Genomic DNA, 20343 nt, shown 5'->3' on the forward strand with positions numbered 1-20343 from the left:
TACCTGTGATGATTCTAGTGTTATAATAATTTGTTTTGTTCTTTTATCATACTAAAATATAAATAGACATTTTTACAACTTACCGAATTTGATCTCCTCTTGTAATAGAGATATTTGTCTCCACGTAGCAATGTTTTATTATTAAGGAAAATACTAACAGAAGTTCTGGGAATAATAGGTAATAATTTATTAAAAAAATTAATATTTTGATGAATTTTTTCATTTCTTTATTAAAATTTTTCTAAAATTGATAGATAACCATTAAAGCTAAAATGAAAAGTGAAAACCTAAGCTATCGTCAGGCATGACGAACTCACATTCATTATTCACCTAAAGATTAGATATATAGATTAGCCCACACGGCCACAGAGTCAAAAGCTTGTGTCATCTAAAGTCTAAAGCTTGTAAGCCATGTCCACCACCACCACCACCACCACCACCACCACCACCGGTGCACACATCCTTGCTTACGCCTACCCAGCCTCAGGCCACATCATACCGCTCCTCGACCTCACACACCAATTACTCCGCCGCGGCCTCACCGTCACTGTTGTAGTCATCCCCACCAACCTCCCTTTGCTCCAACCCCTCCTTTCTCTCCACCCTTCTACACTCCACCCCTTAGTTCTCCCAGCTCCTGAACCTCCCACTCCCTCATGGAAAAGTCGCATGGCCAAGGACCAAGCCATGCGTGATCTTCACCATCCATTTCTCCTCAACTGGTTCCATTCTCACATTTCACCCCCCATAGCTATAATCTCCGATTTCTTCCTCGGCTGGACCTACCACCTCGCTAAACAACTCGGCTTGCCACGTGTCGTTTTCTCTCCCTCCGGTGCTTTTGGCTTGTCAGTTCTTTTCTCACTATGGCGTGACTTACCCAAAAATGAAGATCCTGAAGATATGAATTTTCAGGTCTTGTTACCTAAAATCCCGAATTCCCAAATTTACCCTTGGCGGCAACTCCCTAATCAGTATAAAAACTGTAAAGAAGGAGACCCAGATTGGGAATTTAGCAAAAACAACATGCTTGATAATTTCGCTAGCTGGGGTTTGGTTGTCAACTCGTTCACTGAGTTGGAGCGAGTGTACTTGGATCATTTGAGGACCGAACTCGGGCACGATCGAGTCTGGGCTGTGGGCCCGTTATTGCCTCTTGTAGATGACGTGGTTGGATCCTCTAGCAGAGGTGGTTCCAGCTCAATACCATGTGAACAAGTGATGGCGTGGTTAAATTCGCGAAATGACAACTCCGTTGTTTATGTATGCTTTGGGAGTCGTACAACGTTGAATACTAAACAAATGGATGTGTTGGTTTCAGCTTTGGAGCAAAGTGGGGTCGAGTTTATTTTGTGTGTGAGGGGCTTGGATGAGCGGCATGTGGGTGTGATTCCTGATGGGTTTGAAGATCGTGTGGAGGGTAGGGGTTTGGTGATTAAAGGATGGGCTCCACAAGTGGCTATACTGAAGCACCGAGCTGTGGGTGCATTCTTGACTCACTGTGGGTGGAACTCGGTGTTGGAAGGGATCACTGCTGGGGTGGTGATGCTGACATGGCCAATGGGTTCAGATCAGTTCACGAATGCAAGACTACTGGTTGATCAGCTAGGCGTGGGAATTCGAGTTGGTGAGAATATAGAGAATATTCCTGAGCCCTCAAAGTTAGCTCATCTATTGGTGGAGTCGGTGAGTGCAACAAGGCTAGAGAGAGTCCGAGTTAAGGAGCTTAGTGATGCAGCTTTGGGTTCGATCAAAGGAGGGAGCTCGGATAAAGATTTGGATGAGTTTGTGGAGCGACTACCTAGGTGTTGCCAAAATTAGAACGTATACACTAAGAATTTGACAACAAATTTGACACATGTTAATGTGTTTGATTGTTAGCTGCAGGTAATATGTGAGAATTAGTATAAGTTTCCCACATCAGTGTAAAAAATGGAATGAATGTTTTTAAATTTTACTTTTTGATCATAATGAAGAAAAAACAGAAAGGAAAAAAAGACCACATCTTTATTGCCTTCTTTTCCATGTATTAAGATGCTGATAAAGAGTATTTTTGGTTTGAATTATATATCTATGATTTTTTTCATTTAAGAAACAAACACGAAAAGGAGATAGATGCGGTTTTAATATAAAAGTACATCACAAGTTTCATTTAAAAGCATGTAGATTATTTGTTTAAATTATTTGTAATTTTTCAAAATCTCTCTCTTTTTTGTGTGGATACATCGATAATTTTAGAGTATATGTTTTAAACTTTAGATGTTTTCATTGGAAACATAAAAAAAGTATCAATTAAGCTCTTAGCATCTCTCTCTTTGATTTGTTAAAATACAATTGTATTTTTATTTACTTTAAGCAAATTAATACATATGGAAGTAAGTCAACAAATATAAAAATTAGTTCTAGGAAGTTAACACAAAAAAGTTTCAAACATGTTCAAAATTCTTAATTTGTCTTTAATTGATTGAGATTGAGAGAAAAGACAAGGAAGTTAACATGAAAAGCTAAAACTTCAACCATATTGCCAAGAGTCTTATTGGTTGGCACTTTTTAGTGTTTTTTATAGAGATATTCAATGTTTAAATCTATATCTCTAATAAGCAAATTATAAATTTAAAAAATATTTGGAAAACATTATATGTAGTTATTAGATTCTTTTAACACCCACTGTATTTTAAACACCAAGTTCTTTTGGCATAGGAGTTTGAAACTCAAGCAAATTTAATAATTCCCATTATAGATAAGAAATTTCCCTCCACCCGAAATCATCAAATTTCACCTTTGCAATTTTATTAGTATGCTAGGGATTGCGATTAATTACTCCACCTTATCCTACTAAACATTAATTACTAACTAACTTAAGCTAAGCATTGTATTACCAGAATCTCTATAATCTAAGTAGGGGTGGCAAAATTGGATACGACCCGCAAACCCGACATGACACGACATGAAGTTAGCAGTTTATGGGTTGATAATGGGTTCATGTCATATTCGGGTTGACACGACTGACCCGTTTAATAAACGGGTTGGCTTAGTGTTCAACTTATAAAACCCGTTTGACCTATTTAATTAAATAACATTTTACCAATATACCCTTCAAACCCTAGGTATATAAACTTATTAATTGTTGTGGTTTATTTTCTTTGACATATTGTGATTAATTATTTGTAATATTAAGATATGTTTTAATTTTGAATGATTATTTGTGATACAGTTACTCGTTAGTTCTAAATTTTATATTAAAAATATTTATTTGTTTGTTTCTTTGTTTTTTTGTTGTTGATAAAATCTAATAAACAGGTTGAAACGATTGACCCATTTAATAAATGGGTCATGTTAGAGTTGAGAAATCTTGACCCGTTTAATAAACATGTCGGGTTAGTTTTGATCTATATAGTCGGATACTCATGAGTTGACACGACATGAACACGAATTGTCACCCCTAAATCTGAGATCTTAATAGTCATGCAAAGCTTGGACTACGTGTATGGAAGTGAAAATAAGCCACCATATGAAAATGTAGATGATTGGAATGATGATTGTCAATCTTGGGCCTAATAAGCATAGTTGTCAGTATCGTACGATACGCAATACGTACGTACGATATGTATCGTATCATGTACAAAAAGTTTCGTATCATAAAAGTGTATTGTAAGTGCTCATGAATCGTCCGATACATAGGTGTGTATCGTATGAATCATATCGTATTGGTGAATCATACGATACATAAACATGTGGGTTTAAAATGTGTTTTTTTTTGTTAAAATTTGTGGTTTTATTTGATTTAAACAAGTTGTTAGACTTTGTTAATACAAAATTATTGGGAAACTTAATTGAGTCTAATGATATAGTAAGTCCATGAGTTTTTTTTATCCCTTCTCTTTCTCCTACAAAATTTAGACTATACTCATAACACTCACTTTCATATGTGCAAATTTATTTTCTATGCTATTAATAATGTATTAAATAAAAATATAATTATTTTTTATTTTGTTATCATTATTTTGAGTCTAAAAAGCTAGAATGCCAAGAAAAAATAAAAAGAAAAAATTATTAGAATAAAAAAACCAAAAAAAAAAGTAAATGTTGATAATAATAAAGAAAATGTCTATGAAAAAATAATTTTGTAAGATGCTGAACATGATGATAAGATTGACTTAGATGGAGTTGATTAGCCAAGATGGTGAAAAGATATTATTATTTTGGTTTGTAAGGACACAAATTGACCCAAAGCCTAACGGATATGAACAATGACCCAACAAGCCCACAATAATAGATTTGTTAGAGAGTGAGTTTAATAGATGAAGACTTAAAGAATCAAGTAAGAATCACAGTGAATTGGTTTAATGTTATAGTGATTGAGAGGTATAACTTGAAGAGAAAAATGCTCCTCGTTGGAATCCGAAGAAGGTACGTTCTTATATATATATATATATATATATATTTCGAACTTGTACAAATACCCGTAGTTCTTAGTTACATTTAGTTCTTTTTCTCTCCTCTTTCTTTCCTCAGATGCCCCCCTCATGTAAAGGAATTCTTTCCCTTTTATACTCCTTCTCCCATCTTAATCTTCCACTTGTTGATCAATTAACTAATCTTCTAGATGCTTGTCCTATCAGAACTTTTCTGAAGTCTCTGTGTGTAGTTGTAAGGCTAAAAATCATTGTTTAGGCTTTACCTCCACATTAATGCGACCAGTTGGTTAGGTGCAAAGCATTCAATGTGGTGGTAGCAGTATTCTTTCCAGATATTTCTCAGTTCTTTGTTGACTCACCCCTCTGAAGCTTATCCTCCTAAGCATGGTTGCCCTTTGCCCAATATTTGTTGGGTGGTCGGGCTTCAGACTTCTGTTCTGTTGTTCGAGGAAGTTTGGCTCCTCGGGCAACATCATCTGTTTGTTGTTATCGGCCCTCGTCCTCGGCCTCTTAACCCTCTTGTCCTTATTAATACTTGGTTGTCCTCGGGCTCCTTGGCGTCCTCGATCATGGCTCATGGCCCAATACCCCTACTCGGCCCTTTCATCCCCACATGGTTCATATATCATGTATTACTTTTGAGTTTAATAAATTTGAATGTACATGTTATAAACATAAATTAATTTGATCTATTTAGTTAGCTTTATTAAATTTTATTACATAAGTAATGATTAAATTGGTTATTAGTTGAATATATTTTAAATTTATAATGAATATACCTTTTATGTATGTATATCTATAATTTAGTTAGCTTTATTCTCACCTCTCTCCCCCCATAGCTATTATCTTCGATTTCTTCCTCGGCTGGACCCACCACCTCGCTAAACAACTCGGCTTGCCACGTGTCTTCTTCTCTCCCTCCGGTGCTTCTGGCTTGTCAATTCTTTTCTCACTATGGCGTGACTTACCCAAAAATGAAGATCCTGCAGATATAAATTTTCAGGTCTTGTTTCCTAGAATCCCAAATTCCCCAGTTTTCTCACCACCCAAACACCAAGCACCAAGCAAGTAGCAAACAAAAAAAAAAAAAAAAAAAAAAAAGAGAACGGAGAAGAAGCAGAGACCATGAGAGAGAGGGACTGGAGAGTGGAGTGTGCTGCCGTCTGTGAGAAGAAGTACCGGTCGACGCATTGGAGGGGGTCGGGGCGATCGGTGGGGGTGGAGCCGGAGGCAAGGTTGACGAAGCGGAGGAAGGCGACAGAGGAGTGGCGGATGGAGTTGGAGCCAAAGAGGGAGTCGGTAGCTTTGAGGTGGGAGCGGGAGCATGAGACGGTGGAGAAGAAGTCGGAGATGGAGACTTAGTTGGTGATGAGGCTGGTGCGGATCCTGGAGCTTGAGCGAGAGCCGAGGTGGCTAACTTTACAGAGAACAGAGAGAGTGAGAGCGAGAGTGAAAAGTGTGGCTGGGTAGGGTTTTCCAACTTTTATTTTTATAGTTTAATAGAAATTTACTTAGTTTGATCGTAATTAGTTAATCTAATGGGCCTAATGTTTTAAAATAAAATGAAAGGACTGGAGCCCCAACTAATGTACAAACTAGAGGCCCAAGTTTTTTATTTTTTATTTTTTATTTTTTTTAATAATAACTAACGGAGGCCCAAATTACAAATATATACAAACTTTATATTAAAAATTTTATGTAAAATATATTATAATATGTTTGGTTTGGTTTTGGTCGGTTCGGTGTATTCAAACCTGAAACTGAAACCGAACCGAAATTTCGGTTTTTAAAAATTAAAAATCGAAACCGAACCTAATCGAAATTTTGGCAATGGTTTAGTCGGTTTTGGTCGGTTTTTTCGATTCGTTGGTTTTTTGCACACTCCTATCGCTAGCTGGGGTTTGGTTGTCAACTCGTTCATTGAGTTGGAGCGTGTTTACTTGGAGCATTTGAGTACCAAACTCGGGCACGATCGAGTTTGGTCTGTGGGCCCGTTACTGCCTCTGGAAGATGATGTGATTGGATCCTCTAACAAAGGTGGGTCTAGCTTAATACCATGTGCACAAGCGATGACGTGGCTAGATTCGCGACATGATAGTTCTGTTGTTTATGTTTGCTTCGGGAGTCGTACAACGTTGACTACTAAACAAATGGATGTGTTGGTTTCGACTTTGGACCAAAGTGGGGGTCCAATTTATTTTTTGCGTGAGGGGCTTGGATGATCGACACTTGGGTTTGGATGATGATATTGGTGTGATTCCTAATGGGTTTGAAGATCGCGTGGAGGGTAGGTGTTTGGTGATTAAAGGATGGGCCCCCACAAGTGGCTATACTGCTGTGGGTGCGTTCTTGACTCACTATGGGTGGAACTCGATGTTAGAAGGGATCACTGCTGGGGTGGTGATGTTGACGTGGCCAATGGATGTGGAGTAGTTCGCAAATGCAAAACTATTGGTTGATGAACTAGGTGTGGGAATTTGAGCTAGTGAGAGCGTAGAGAACATTCCTGAGTCTAGTGAGTTAGCTCGCCTATTGGTGGAGTCGGTGAGTGCAACAAGACCAAAGAGAGTGCGTGGCAAAGGGCTCAGTGATGCGTCATTGGGTGCTATCAAAGGAGGGAGCTCGGATAAAGATCTAGATGAGTTTGTGGAGTGGCTAAGTAGGTGAGGACAACTATGGAAGGAATGTTTTGGAATTTTACTTTTCATTCATAACATAAAAATTTAAAAATGAAAAATAAAAAAGAAGTCTTCATTGCATTTATTTTTCCCACGTATTAAGAATTTAAGATGCTAATGAAGTGTATTTTTTGGTTTGAATTATCTGTGATTTTTTCTTGCGTTTATAGAAACAAACACACATAGGGGAGAGTGATGTTCTTCTATGTTCTAATTCAGAATCATACAAAAAACTACACTCAAAAGTAAGATAAATTATTTGTAGTATTTCAAAATCTTTGTGTATGTGGATTTATAGATGTTTTTGTTAAAAATTTTAAACAAGCCACCTCATCAAAAACCCCAGTCCTTGCCAAAACCTCCTCTGCTCTCCAAAGCCTTTCTTTTATTTGCTTTATGATTTTTTTCACATTACCAAAATGGTCTCGATCCCAAGCTTTTAATCGTTTCTTACATCTCTGAAGTTTCTTAATTGCCTTGAACATGGGTGTACCATCAGGAGTATAGTCCCATGCCCTAGAAATTACTTCTCTACAATCTAGATCAAACACCCACATGGCCTCAAAGCGAAACGGTTTCTCAAGAACCAAAATTATTTATTTTTCAAAAGCTAATCATAAATAGGAATGTCTCTATAGTTAGTAATTTCTATCATCCTTTACACTGGGTTGTGCTTTTTTTTTTTTTTTTTTTTGATGAAAAGATAAGAAATGGGTTGAGCCTTTTTCTCTGGGTTGGAACCAAAACACATAGGTGCACTAGAAAATAGAGTTAATCACCACCCACGCATAAGTAATAAGGTTGTGGTACAAACTTCTAAAGCAAAAAATGCTTTTTTTTTTCTCTAACCATTCACAGCTGAGTTTGATTGTTATGCTTATGCACTAAAGAGTGAGTATCCCAACTGATCAGATATGTATTTTTTCTTTTTGAAGTTTTTCTTGCTATATCCCTCCCAGGTCTCCCTTTAGTGCTAGAAATGAGATTAAAAAAAAAAAAAATATATATATATATATATATATATATAGTTTTGAGTATTTTATATCTATTATAGTTGTGTTTAGTGTTGTTAATGCTTACAATGTGGTGTGTTAGTAACATTGACAATACAATAGTGTTTTTTTTTTTTTTTGTCTAGTATAGATAAAAGGAATACAAATCCTCTATACCACATTTTGTGTTTCACTTTATGTTCCACCACTCACAATTTGTCATTTTTTTTAAAAAAAAATTTTGGCTATCTTATAAGGAAGTTAAACAAATACATGGCAAGTTATAATTTGTAGAACATAAAATAGAACATAAAAATGATATAGAGAATTTGTATTCAGATAAAAGGTCAATTAAAGTATACTGGTGTGGTGCAAAATAACAGATTGCAACTTGGACTACTTACTTTGAATGCATAGTCATCCACCTTCATGGTAAAATCAGATTGATCCTTAGAGCTAGACTTGAAGCAAATATACGAGACGTGGGGTTTGGCCTACTTCCTTGACTCACTAACTCACTACATAGTCAAGGGTGATGATTTCACTTCTATCTAAGATAATAAACCATTATAGGGTGTCCTCAGTGAGCATTAGTGGAACAGTAGTAATACCTTTCGCCTCCCATGAGTTGTGTTAGTGAGGTAACACTCACTTTAGCAGATTCTACTATGATCTTTAATGGTCAGTTTGGATAGAGGATGAGGGAGGGAGAGTAAGGGAGAATTGAGTAGAGTTGGCTAGAAATTGGTTCAATACTCATGTTAATAGACCATGGCCAAAGAACTAACAAGTATGCTCCAGTAGATAAAAGGTAGGAATAGAGCGCAATTGTTAGTTCTCCACTTCTTTGGCAATAGGCATTTTGACACTGAGTCTTGAACCTTGATCATCATTAATAACGCCATGTTGGTCACTTCAAATTGCCCATTTGCCTGTGAGCGACTAGGAGAAGAGTAATTCCCAACTGTGGGCAAAATTCCTTCAACTAGTTGTTGTTGATTTGCTTCTTGTTGTCAAAGACTATCACATGTGGGATCCCAATTCTACATTTGATGGATTTCCATATAAAATCATTCATATTCTACCCGATTATTGTTACTAAGGGTTTTTCTCTACTCACTTGGTGAAGTAGTTACACTACAAGAAAAAAGACATAATACAACAAGTATTATTGTAACAAAAAAAATAATGGAGGTAATATATATACTATTGCATCTCTAGGTTGTTTTTTGTTGTAATAGTAACTTAAATTTATTACATCAATATGAGATTGTAGCAATAATTATTATGTTACATCGAAATGTGTTGTTGTAATAGGTAACTCTTTTTATACATTGAGATATGTTGTTGCAATAGGTAATCTTTTATTTCACATCGAACTATATTGTTAGTATAGTTCCTAGATATGGTTTTTGAATTGCAAAATAGGTTAATGAAAAAATTATTATTCAAGAATTGATTTATTTATTTTTAAATTTTTTTTTGATAAAAAAATCAACCTATTGCAATGAGATTTTTTCAACATTTTGCCTCAAATTTTATTACAATGGCTTGCATCAACTTTTTTGTCATTGCAATAACACCTATTGCAACGAGATTTTCAAAATAAATCATTGCAATATATGGTACTTATTGCAACGAAAATCTAGTGTTGCATAAACCTATTGCCTCAGAGTTTATTACAACAGTTTGCATCGACTTGTATATCGTTGCAATAACACCTATTACAATGACATTAGTTGTTATTGCAATGACTTATTTTGTTGTATTAAGTCTTTTTTCTTGTAGTGTTAATGGAAAACCATTTTTTTATTTTTTCTTTTAAAATCACTATTTTTCTTCATGAAGCTGCAATGAAAAACGATACTCATATGTAATTATCTTTTAATTTATATACACAATTGATATATTTTTAAAAGTAAAATCAAGGGTTTTTTGTTAACTAAATTAAAGATTAGATTTTAGAGTAAAATATTTATTTTTAGAAAACATCAAACGTATACATATAAATTAATTTAAGATAATTTAAATGAAAAACTTTTCTTTTGTTTATGGATGACAAAGTTGAACATCTGTCAAACTTTCAACCATATAATTCATAATATCTTTTCTTTCAAAGTAATGCTACAAACACATCATTTTTCAAAACAGATAAGTGATTTTTTTTTTTGGGTTCTCATCTAAACTATTACTGACATCATTTTATTATTTGCAGTTACCAACTCGACATCTTGGTAGTTGGACATATTTTTGTGAAAATTGTGACTATAGAGTTACTGTTTCTTCTAACAAGGAAAAAAAAAAAAAAACCATGCATTTCTATATCCCTAACAATCTTGTAGTATGTAAAATGAAAAATAAAAAGAGTTAGTTTTTGGAAAAGAAAAGGACTTTTTACAAAATATTTTTTCTTATATATTTTGTGAACATATGTTTTATGGGCTCTTAAAGTTAATGAGTCATATAAGGCAAAAAAGTGAATATTAAAAAAAGAAAAAGAAATTTGTACTTTAAATTAGTGTTTTTATTATTTTTTAATATGAAAGGGGTCATTAACTAACATTTAAAATTGTGGGTGTAAGGACTCAATTTGTAACAACCCAAAATGATATTGGGTTCGCACGTAAAAAGGCCCAAACAATATCATTTGTAGAGTGTGGGTTTGAAAGGTTAGGCCTTGGTCACTGGACGGTGGTTAGTCGTGGTGTTCATACAGAATTAAACCGTGTTCGCTTGAGGAGTCTTTCTCCTTGAGGCGGTCTGGGAGGCTCTGGTTCTTGGCCCTTTTTTCCCAGCCCCCCTTTTTTTTGGCGCATCAGTCTTCATATTATATAGCCCCGCTTGGCTGATCCTGACCCTCCACCTGTTGATCAGGCAGGTGCCTATTCAAGTATCTGTCCCATCAGCCGCTTCCCTTTGCTTTTTGTTAGTTGCAATAATCGAAGCCACACTGTTCAGGCGTCTTTTCTCATTAATATGGTTAGGACGTTTGTGGATGCATTCAATGCGGAGGGGACGTATTTACCTTGAACCACCTCCACACCGTACCCCCACGTGGGTCCCATTCTACTCGCCTCTTCTCCTGGGGGTCTTTTGGAGGCTGCCTTTGATAGCATGTCACTCTTCCCTTCGAAGTCTTGGGATGCCGAGGACAGGGTCATCCTCGGCTGCGTCTCTATGCTATTTGGTCTTTTCCTACTCGTCCTCGGCAAAAACCCTCCTCGGCACGGGCCCTGGGCCCTAGTGGAAAGTGGGCCGGGTCGTAAGTTCTCTGGCCCCACAGTGGGAAAGTACACAAAAATTCCATGGTTTTTTTTTTAAAAAAAAAATGTAAAATACGAAACCTTTTAAAGTTTTGAATGTAACAATTAACCACCTCTTGTATTAATTGTTTTATACCTAAACTACTAAAAATTTGTGGAAACAGACATTTTTGCTTTTACAATGACACATGTTTATGTATATATAAATTTTCAACTTATGACGTCCAATTTTGATGATTGTGTTCTTTATCATCAGACTAAGACACCAATCGGTTTTTGGTGTAGGCGATAATTGAACCTCAGGTCTCTTATTCAACCATTAGAGACTTTACTAATTGAGCTAATTGGAACCCACCATGTTTATATTCTTTTCATATGAAATAATATCACAATTAATGGTTTACACATAAATCATAGTTATTATGTCTAGACATGGTTGATTGGATTTTTACATTGGTGACTTAGTGCTTAGATTCATTTGAGCTTTTAACTAGACCATTTAAGCATATAACCTAGTCAAATTAATTAACCCAATTATATTCGACGAAATTTTTGTTACCTTGTTCAACCTCAACAAGTTTCTAAAAATAATTAGGCTTTTTTTGAGAACTTTAAAATACTTAAAGTTATTAGGAAGAAAATTATTAACTTTCAAAACGATTTAAGTTATTTTCATATCACTAGTTTAAATTATTGCACAATATTTTTGTTATAATATTTACTTTGTTTGTTCATCTATTTTAATTTAAAGATTCTATCATTACAAATTTTTGTAAAAATAAAAAAATTGTTGAACTCTTTATGTTTAGCTTATACTAAGGGTGATCAATAAATATTATTTCCCTAGGCATGTTATTGTAACCTTATATATATTTTATATGTGAATAATATATATGTATATTGTTAAATTTTTAAAAATTGATCTATCAATTTTTAAATTTTCAAAACTTTTAAAAACCTTTTTATATTTTTATTTAAATTTTAATTCAACCAGTTATTTGAACTGAGATCGACTAGTTAAACTAGTGAACCAAAATTTATAACGAGTCAATTTCTGATCTAAATTTAATATAGGCGTAAAATATTACTGTAGGGCCGGGGAGCTTATGATCCGGCCCACGCTCTATCCGGGCTCAGGGCCCGTGTCGAGGAGGTAGTGTGCCGATGACGAGTGATCAAAGGCCGAGGGGTTAAGGGGAACAGCTGAGAACGACCCTATCCTCGGCACTCCAAGACTTCGATGAGAAGAGCAACGTCTTAGTGAAGGATATCCCCAAATAGTCCTCTGAAGGGGATGTGAGTGGAATAGGGCCCATGTGGAGGTACGGTGCAAAATAGGTTCAAGGAAAATACGTCCTCTCCGCATTAAATGCGCCGGCCAGCGTCCTGATCATGTTAATGAGAAAAGACGCTTGGACGGTGTAACTTCGATCCTCGCAACTAACAGAAAGTAAAAGGGGACAGCTGATGGGACAGGTACTGAAGTAAGCACCTGCCTGACCAACAAGTGGAGGGCTAAGATCAACCAAGAAGGACTATATAATGTAAAAGTTAGTGCACCAAGAGGAGGCTGGGAAAAATGGCCAAAAACCAGAGCCTCCCAGCCCGCCTCCAGGAGAAAGACTCCTATGGCGAAGACGACTTAACCATGTATGAACACCACGAAAAACCCACCATCTGGTGACCAAGGCCTAACATTTCAAACCCACGCTCTACAAATGATATTGTTTGGGCCTTTTTACGTGCGAACCCAACACCGTTGCGGGTCGTTACCAATTGTGTCCTTACAATTACTATATAGGATTAAATACTCAAAATCATTACTATATAGGATTAAATACTCGCCAAAGGCCTTGTAGCTGAATTGACATCTCCCCATTTACAAAGTACTTGGGTGTCTAGGGGAAAAGGGTTTGAGCTGCGGGGTTAGCAGCATATTGTAATTATTTCTCAAAAATACTCAAATCTCAAAGGGTTAGGGAGTTTTGTATATATATATATATATATATATTTTTTTTTTTTTCTTAAGTTTTTTTTAATTGTAAATCAGACAGAACCCTTCCATTTCCTTCTCTACTTCATTCATTCCAAAAGCTTCCATACCAGTAGCGGCTCCAGGAATTTTGTTTAGGGGGTTATTAAAAAATTTTAATAAAAAAGAACTTTAATATATCGAATTATCGACAAAATAAAATTAATACATGAAGTTTTACAATTTTCTTCTACAAGTTTTCAAATTTTAAATTGTTATATGATAGTTCATTATGAGTATCTATGTCCAATATGGGTAGCTATGACTATTTTATTTTGTTAAATTTATCTAATATTTTTATTTTTATGCAGTTGTTATTATCTATTTGTTATTGTTTTTATAAAATATTTTAAATTAAATGACTAAACTAAACTCATTAGCTTCGTATTAATTATTGAGGCATACAACCACACTCATTCATATATAAACTTATACACTTTGCGTCTACTTAACCAGTCAAATGCTTGGACAATCATTAACTTTACAATTTTTTTCTTAAATTTTACTAACTTTATAAAAAAAAAAAGTTATTATAACATGATAACAATACACATATGTAACAAACCATATCTATTTCCTAATTATTAAATTACATAAATATATATTATATTTATATTGTACACACAAATATTCACACACATCATAATTCACACAAATAGCATTATAACAAAAAGTAATACATATTATTAATATTAGACACACTCACACACATGATATAAATTTATAAAAAAAAAAGTGATACTTACAATTCATAAACATTGACTCTTTACTATTAGAGTTAGAAATACTTGTAATAAGGGGTGCAAAATTTAAGTAAGGATGTGCGAAAATATTTTAAAAAATAAATTAAAATATTAAACTAACAAAAACAAATATTTTATATATATAAATTTTTTTTTTAGGGAAGTCAGGGTTTTGAACCCCTGAATATAGAATAGCGCCGCCCTGTTCCATACTCATTTTCCTTCAAACCAAACACCCTTTCTTCTCAGTTCTCTTCCACTGCAAAACCAGGTTACTCTCTCTCCCTCTCTCTGTGTGGAAACTACGGATGTGAAATATTTTTTTGAATTTTTCAGTATCTGATGGCGTATAATCTCGGTTTTTGGATCCTCAAGTGATCCATTGCTTTTCTGATCTGAGAAAATAAGAAAGAATTGAATTCGTTGTTGTTCATGTTCATGTAATTGATTAATTTCTAGAGAATTCGCAGATCGACTTGATTCTTGAATGAAATTGATTTGATTTTGTTTTCCTTTAAAAATTTATACTTCTATTGTGCCTAATATGGTGGATTTAGGTCATAGAGTTTGTGAATTGTTTGAAAATTGAGTTGTATGTTGCTCATTTTTCACTTCGGATTTCATTTGAAGCGTTCTGTGGTTAGTGAAATCGCTCTCATTTTCCATTTTTATTTGGTTTTTGTTATTTTAATTAGTTCGATTCCACAATAACTTACTGTAGCCTTTCAGTTTCACTGCGCTTAGTTTGATCTAGAAATTCTCTGAACAGTAACTCTTCATTTTGTAAGTGAATTGAATTCTCTTTCACCTTTCACTTTGAAGCTATGATCAGAATGAGATCAGTTCCTTAAAAGTATTTGTAATTTTTGCGAATCTATGTAGTTCGTTTGTATATTGTTTTGATGATTCCTGATAAAATTGATTCATTCACCAATTTTTTAGAAACTATCTTAGTTTTTCTCATCGTTGAATTAAGCGTCACTGTTTGGATTTGAGGTCTCTATCCTTTTTCCCTTTTTTTTTGGTTGTAAAAAATAATTTGAAAGCACACGTAGCATCGGAATATATTTCACATTCAATACTTTGAGAGTGAACATGTAGACAGATAGAAATAGATTACACTTTGATTTGTCCTGAGAATGAATTGGTTCTTAGACATGTCTCTAAATTTCTTAACTGATTTAGCTCTTTGTTACTGTATATCCAAATATCTTTCAATTATGAACTTAATGCATCATTTAAGATGGATTTGTTTTATAATTGGTAAGTTATACATGCACATGGTGGGTCTTAAACCCACAACCTCACTATTCACCTTGCTCCTATAATTTGACCTATAGCTAATTCGTATCATTTCAGATAGAGAAGACCAGATTGATGACTATAATTAAAAAGAAAAAGAATGTATATATGTATATATATATATATATATATTAATGTGCCAACCTTTCATTGATAATATGCCATCCTGGTTTTTATTGATGAATTTGGGTCTCACTAATGACTTTCGGGAATGCTTGATGCTTCACTGTGTGGTTTCTTTCAAGTAATATCTTTGTTATCAAATTTTGAGAGCTTTGTTGAGGCATCTTAAAATGGATAAATTTCATCAATTTTTTTGGTTTTACCCTTTCTCATCTTTTATGCTCTTAATTATTATTGTTTTATTTATCATGAAATAAAGGAAAAAAAATAAAATAAAAATGATGCCTTACACAGGTGTATTGATGTAATACAGTATGACACCCACAATAGGAGAAAGGTTGCAGCAGTTTCGGGAAATTCAAAGCAATGTGAGGAGACTTAAATCGGAAAAGGAGAGTTTTGAGCAAAAAGCAGCACAGTGTCAGCAAGCAGCAGTGACACGGGTGCAAGAAGTAGTGACAGGGGTGCAAGAATTTGAAACATTGGTGCAAGACCGAACTTCTACTTTGTACAGTTATCTGGTGCTCATTTTTCAATTCTGCAATTGCGTTAGCTTCATTTTTGTTGTAGAAGTGAACAACAATGCCCTCAAAATAGACAACTAGCTCCTCTGCCTTTTGCACCTCTGCCTCTACTATGTTCGCCAGCCTCTCTACTTCTTGCGCCCGAGCTATTGCTTCTTCCGCCAGTTTTCTTAGTACTTGTGCCAGTGCTGTTTTCTTTTTTTGCTGAATAATAATAAAAAAGAAACAGCATTGGCACAAGTACTAAGAAAACTGGCGGAAGAAGCAACAGCTTGGGCGCAAGAAACAGAGAGGCTGGCGAACATAGTAGAGGCAGAGGTAAAAAAGGCAGAGGAGCTAGCTGCCAATTTTGAGGGCAAGGTTGTTCACTTCTACAACAAAAATGAAGCTAACGCAATTGCAGAATTGAAAAATGAGCACCAGATAACTGTACAAAGTAGAAGTTCGGTCTTGCACCAATGTTTCAAATTCTTGCACCCCTGTCACTACTTCTTGCACCCGTGTCACTGCTGCTTGCTGACACTGTGCTGCTTTTTGCTCAAAACTCTCCTTTTCCGATTTAAGTCTCCTCACATTGCTTTGAATTTCCCGAAACTGCTGCAACCTTTCTCCTATTGTGGGTGCCATACTGTATTACATCAATACACTTGTGTAAGGCATGATTTTTATTTTATTTTTTTCCCTTTATTTCATGATAAATAAAACAATAATAATTAAGAGCATAAAAGATGAGAAAGGGTAAAACCAAAAAAATTGATGAAATTTATCCATTTTGATGTGTTCTCTTACAGACCCACCTCTTGGTTTCCACCATCTATTTTGTTGCAGCGGGGGTTATTGAAAATGGGTTTTGTAATTCAAGATTAGATATTGGGCAAATTTTCATCTAATATTGATTTGAGATTGGAATCTGGGTACCATTTGAAGAAGTTATTGACTTTGTTTGATGAGAGTTAGAGATAATCCATATGAGGACGCAGGAGGTGTCCATAACGAGGAGGAGTGCTTGGGAAGGTGAGCTGAGGAGGGGAACTAAAGTGCTGGCCTGAGCCAGGGGCGGCGCTAGAGACAACTGTTGATCTTTTTTTTTTTTCTTTTTGGGATCAACAGAGACAATGGCTGATCTGAGGGTGGTGTGTTTGCTGGTAAGTAATTTTTTAATACTAAAAACAGTTGCCATGTCATTAAAAAAAAGATACATTAGTGATCCGTTTGACACAAGCAAAAAAAAACTAACAGAAGTTAATAAATGAACTAATAATGCTTATTTTTAAAATTTTAGGACCAATAGCATTTATTTAAAAGTTTAGGGACCAATTATGCACGGCAGGTATACTTTAAAAACTTACTGTATAGTTTCGCCTATAATATATGAGTTTGCTTCATATGTACTTTTAAAGTATATATTAATTATTTATTTTAGAAAGCTTTGTTAAGAAAGCAAGGCACTTTCATTTTTTTTTTTAAATACTTCTTAAAATAATTTTACTTGGAGTACAAACCTACGCTATCGTCAGGCATGACGAATTCAAATTCAGTATTCACCTACAGATTAGATTAGCATTTAGCACACACAGAGACATAAACGAAGTCAAAGACTCAAACTCAAAAGCCAAATAGTGCTCTAAAAACTGTCATCCAAAGTCAAAAGCTTGTCAGCCATGTCCATCACCACCACCGCCACCGGTGCACACATCCTTGTTTACACCTACCCAGCCTCAGGCCACATCATACCGCTCCTCGATCTCACCCACCGATTACTCCGCCGCGGTCACACCGTCACCGTTGTAGTCCTCCCCACCAACCACCCTTTGCTCCAACCCCTCCTATCTCTCCACCCTTCTTCACTCCACCCCTTAGTTCTCCCAGCTCCTGAACGTCCCACTCCCTCATGGAAAAGTCGCATGGCCAAGGACCAAGCCAGGCGTGACCTTCACTACCCACTTCTCCTCAACTGGTTCCATTCTCACCTCTCTCCCCCCATAGCTATTATCTCCGATTTCTTCCTCGGCTGGACCCACCACCTCGCTAAACAACTCGGCTTGCCACGTGTCGTCTTCTCTCCCTCCGGTGCTTCTGGCTTGTCAGTTCTTTTCTCACTATGGCGTGACTTACCCAAAAATGAAGATCCTGCAGATATGAATTTTCAGGTCTTGTTTCCTAGAATCCCGAATTCCCCAGTTTACCCTTGGTGGCAACTCCCTCATCGGTATAAAAATAGTAAGGAAGGAGACCCAGATTGGGAATTCAACAAAAACAACATGCTCGATAATTTCGCTAGCTGGGGTTTGGTTATCAACTCGTTCACTGAGTTGGAGCGAGTTTACTTGGAGCATTTGAGGACCGAATTCGGGCACGATCAAGTCTGGTCTGTGGGCCCGTTACTGCCTCTGGAAGATGATGTGATTGGATCGTCTAACAGAGGTGGGTCCAGCTCAATTCCATGTGAACAAGTGATGACGTGGCTAGATTCGCGACCTGACAGTTCCGTTGTCTATGTTTGCTTCGGGAGTCGTACAACGTTGAATACTAAACAAATGGAAGTGTTGGTTTCGGCTTTGGACCAAAGTGGGGTCCAGTTTATTTTTTGTGTGAGGGGCTTGGATGATCGACACGTGGGTTTGGATGATGATCTTGGTGTGATTCCAGATGGGTTTGAAGATCATGTGGAGGGTAGGGGTTTGGTGATTAAAGGATGGGCCCCACAAGTGGCTATACTGAGGCATCGAGCTGTGGGTGTGTTCTTGACTCACTGTGGATGGAACTCGGCGTTGGAAGGGATCATTGCTGGCGTGGTGATGCTGACGTGGCCAATGGGTGCAGAGCAGTTTGCAAATGCCAAATTATTGGTTGATGAACTAGGTGTGGGAATTCGAGTTGGTGAGAACGTAGAGAACATTCCTGAGTCTAGTGAGTTAGCTCGCCTATTGGTGGAGTCGGTGAGTGCAACAAGACCGGAGAGGGTGCGAGTCAAAGGGCTTAGTGATGCGTCTTTGGGTGCGATCAAAGGAGGGAGCTTGGATAAAGATTTGGATGAGTTTGTGGAGAGGCTAACTAGGTGAGGTCAACTATGGAAAGGATGTTTGGAATTTTAGGTTGTTTGGTGCCGTTTTTTACTAACAATTTTTGTTATTTAAACAACAATATACGTATTTTCACAATACTTTCTTATTTATACATATTTTCACAACATTTAAACAACGTTATTATAAATTCTTTACCAAATGGGCCCTTAATTTTTGTTCATAACATAAAAATTTAAAAATGAAAAATAAAAAAGAAGTACACTTCTTTGTTGCATTCTTTTCCATGTATTAAGATGCTAATGGAGTGTATTTTTTGGTTTGAATTATCTGTGATTTTTTTTTCTTGTGATTTAAGAAACAAAAACACACAGGGGACAGTGATGTTCTTTTAAGTTCTAATTAGGAATCATACCAAAAATTGCATTCAAAAGTATGATAAATTATTTATAATATTTCAAAATCTTTCTGTATACGGATATATAGATGTTTCTGTTAAAAATATTAATAATAAAGGAAATTATAAGCTCATGGCATCTATGTTTCTCTTATTTGTTAAAATGCAGTTGTATTTTTAATTTTTATTTACTTTAAGCAAACAAGCAAGTAGATATAGGAGTGACTCAGCAAAAATAAAAAATAGAAATAAGAGTGGCAAAATGGGGCTTAAGAATTAAAAAGTTTCAAACACGTTCAAATTCTTAATTTGTCTATATGATATTATGATGGTTCTTTATAATCATTAAAAGAGTTTTGGCTCTGGAAAACAGAAATCCCATTACTTGAAATACAGTTGAAACCTCTGATCTCAGCATTGAGCACTGCAATTATCATGAAATAGGATTAACTTGGCACACAGTCACAATCCTTTGAACAGTATATAAGTGGAAATATGTTAACTTATCAAAAGCTACTACTTGAGCATGATATCATCGCTAATGATTATTTCATAAACGTTCCAACGTTCATCAGACTAATTGCAGAGCTTCTAAAATCACCACAAAAAAAAAAAAAAAATGTAATGATGAGAGCGATGCATTCATTTAGTATGTGTGATGACATCAGAATGATCATTTTTTTTTTTGTTGATAATATGAATAAATCAATCTAGGTCATGAATCCACACTATGTTGGCATGTTGCTAATAATAATTCCCTTATACCTGTACTCGTACTAAGTTGGAGAATTGGAGATTTGTTCCAATCTGGAGATGACACAATCACACAATGGCAAAATCACTTGAAA

The 20343-nt window shown here is 35.6% G+C and overlaps 2 protein-coding genes across 2 annotated transcripts; both read left to right on the forward strand.

Moving 5' to 3' along the window:
- The first annotated feature begins 366 nt into the window (after nucleotides 1-366).
- LOC126702725 (UDP-glycosyltransferase 89B2-like) lies at nucleotides 367-2014 on the forward strand. Its single transcript, XM_050401545.1, has one exon. The coding sequence runs from the start codon at nucleotides 412-414 to the stop codon at nucleotides 1819-1821; it is 1410 nt and encodes a 469-aa protein (XP_050257502.1). The 5' UTR covers nucleotides 367-411; the 3' UTR covers nucleotides 1822-2014.
- A 15481-nt stretch (nucleotides 2015-17495) lies between these two features.
- On the forward strand, nucleotides 17496-19634 carry LOC126702537 (UDP-glycosyltransferase 89B2-like). The gene has a single exon (XM_050401256.1). It carries the CDS (start codon nucleotides 17737-17739, stop codon nucleotides 19135-19137), a length of 1401 nt encoding a protein of 466 aa, XP_050257213.1. The 5' UTR covers nucleotides 17496-17736; the 3' UTR covers nucleotides 19138-19634.
- Nucleotides 19635-20343: the final 709 nt, after the last annotated feature.

The sequence above is a fragment of the Quercus robur genome, chromosome 10 (genome assembly GCF_932294415.1).
Source record: "Quercus robur chromosome 10, dhQueRobu3.1, whole genome shotgun sequence".
Lineage (NCBI taxonomy): Eukaryota > Viridiplantae > Streptophyta > Magnoliopsida > Fagales > Fagaceae > Quercus > Quercus robur.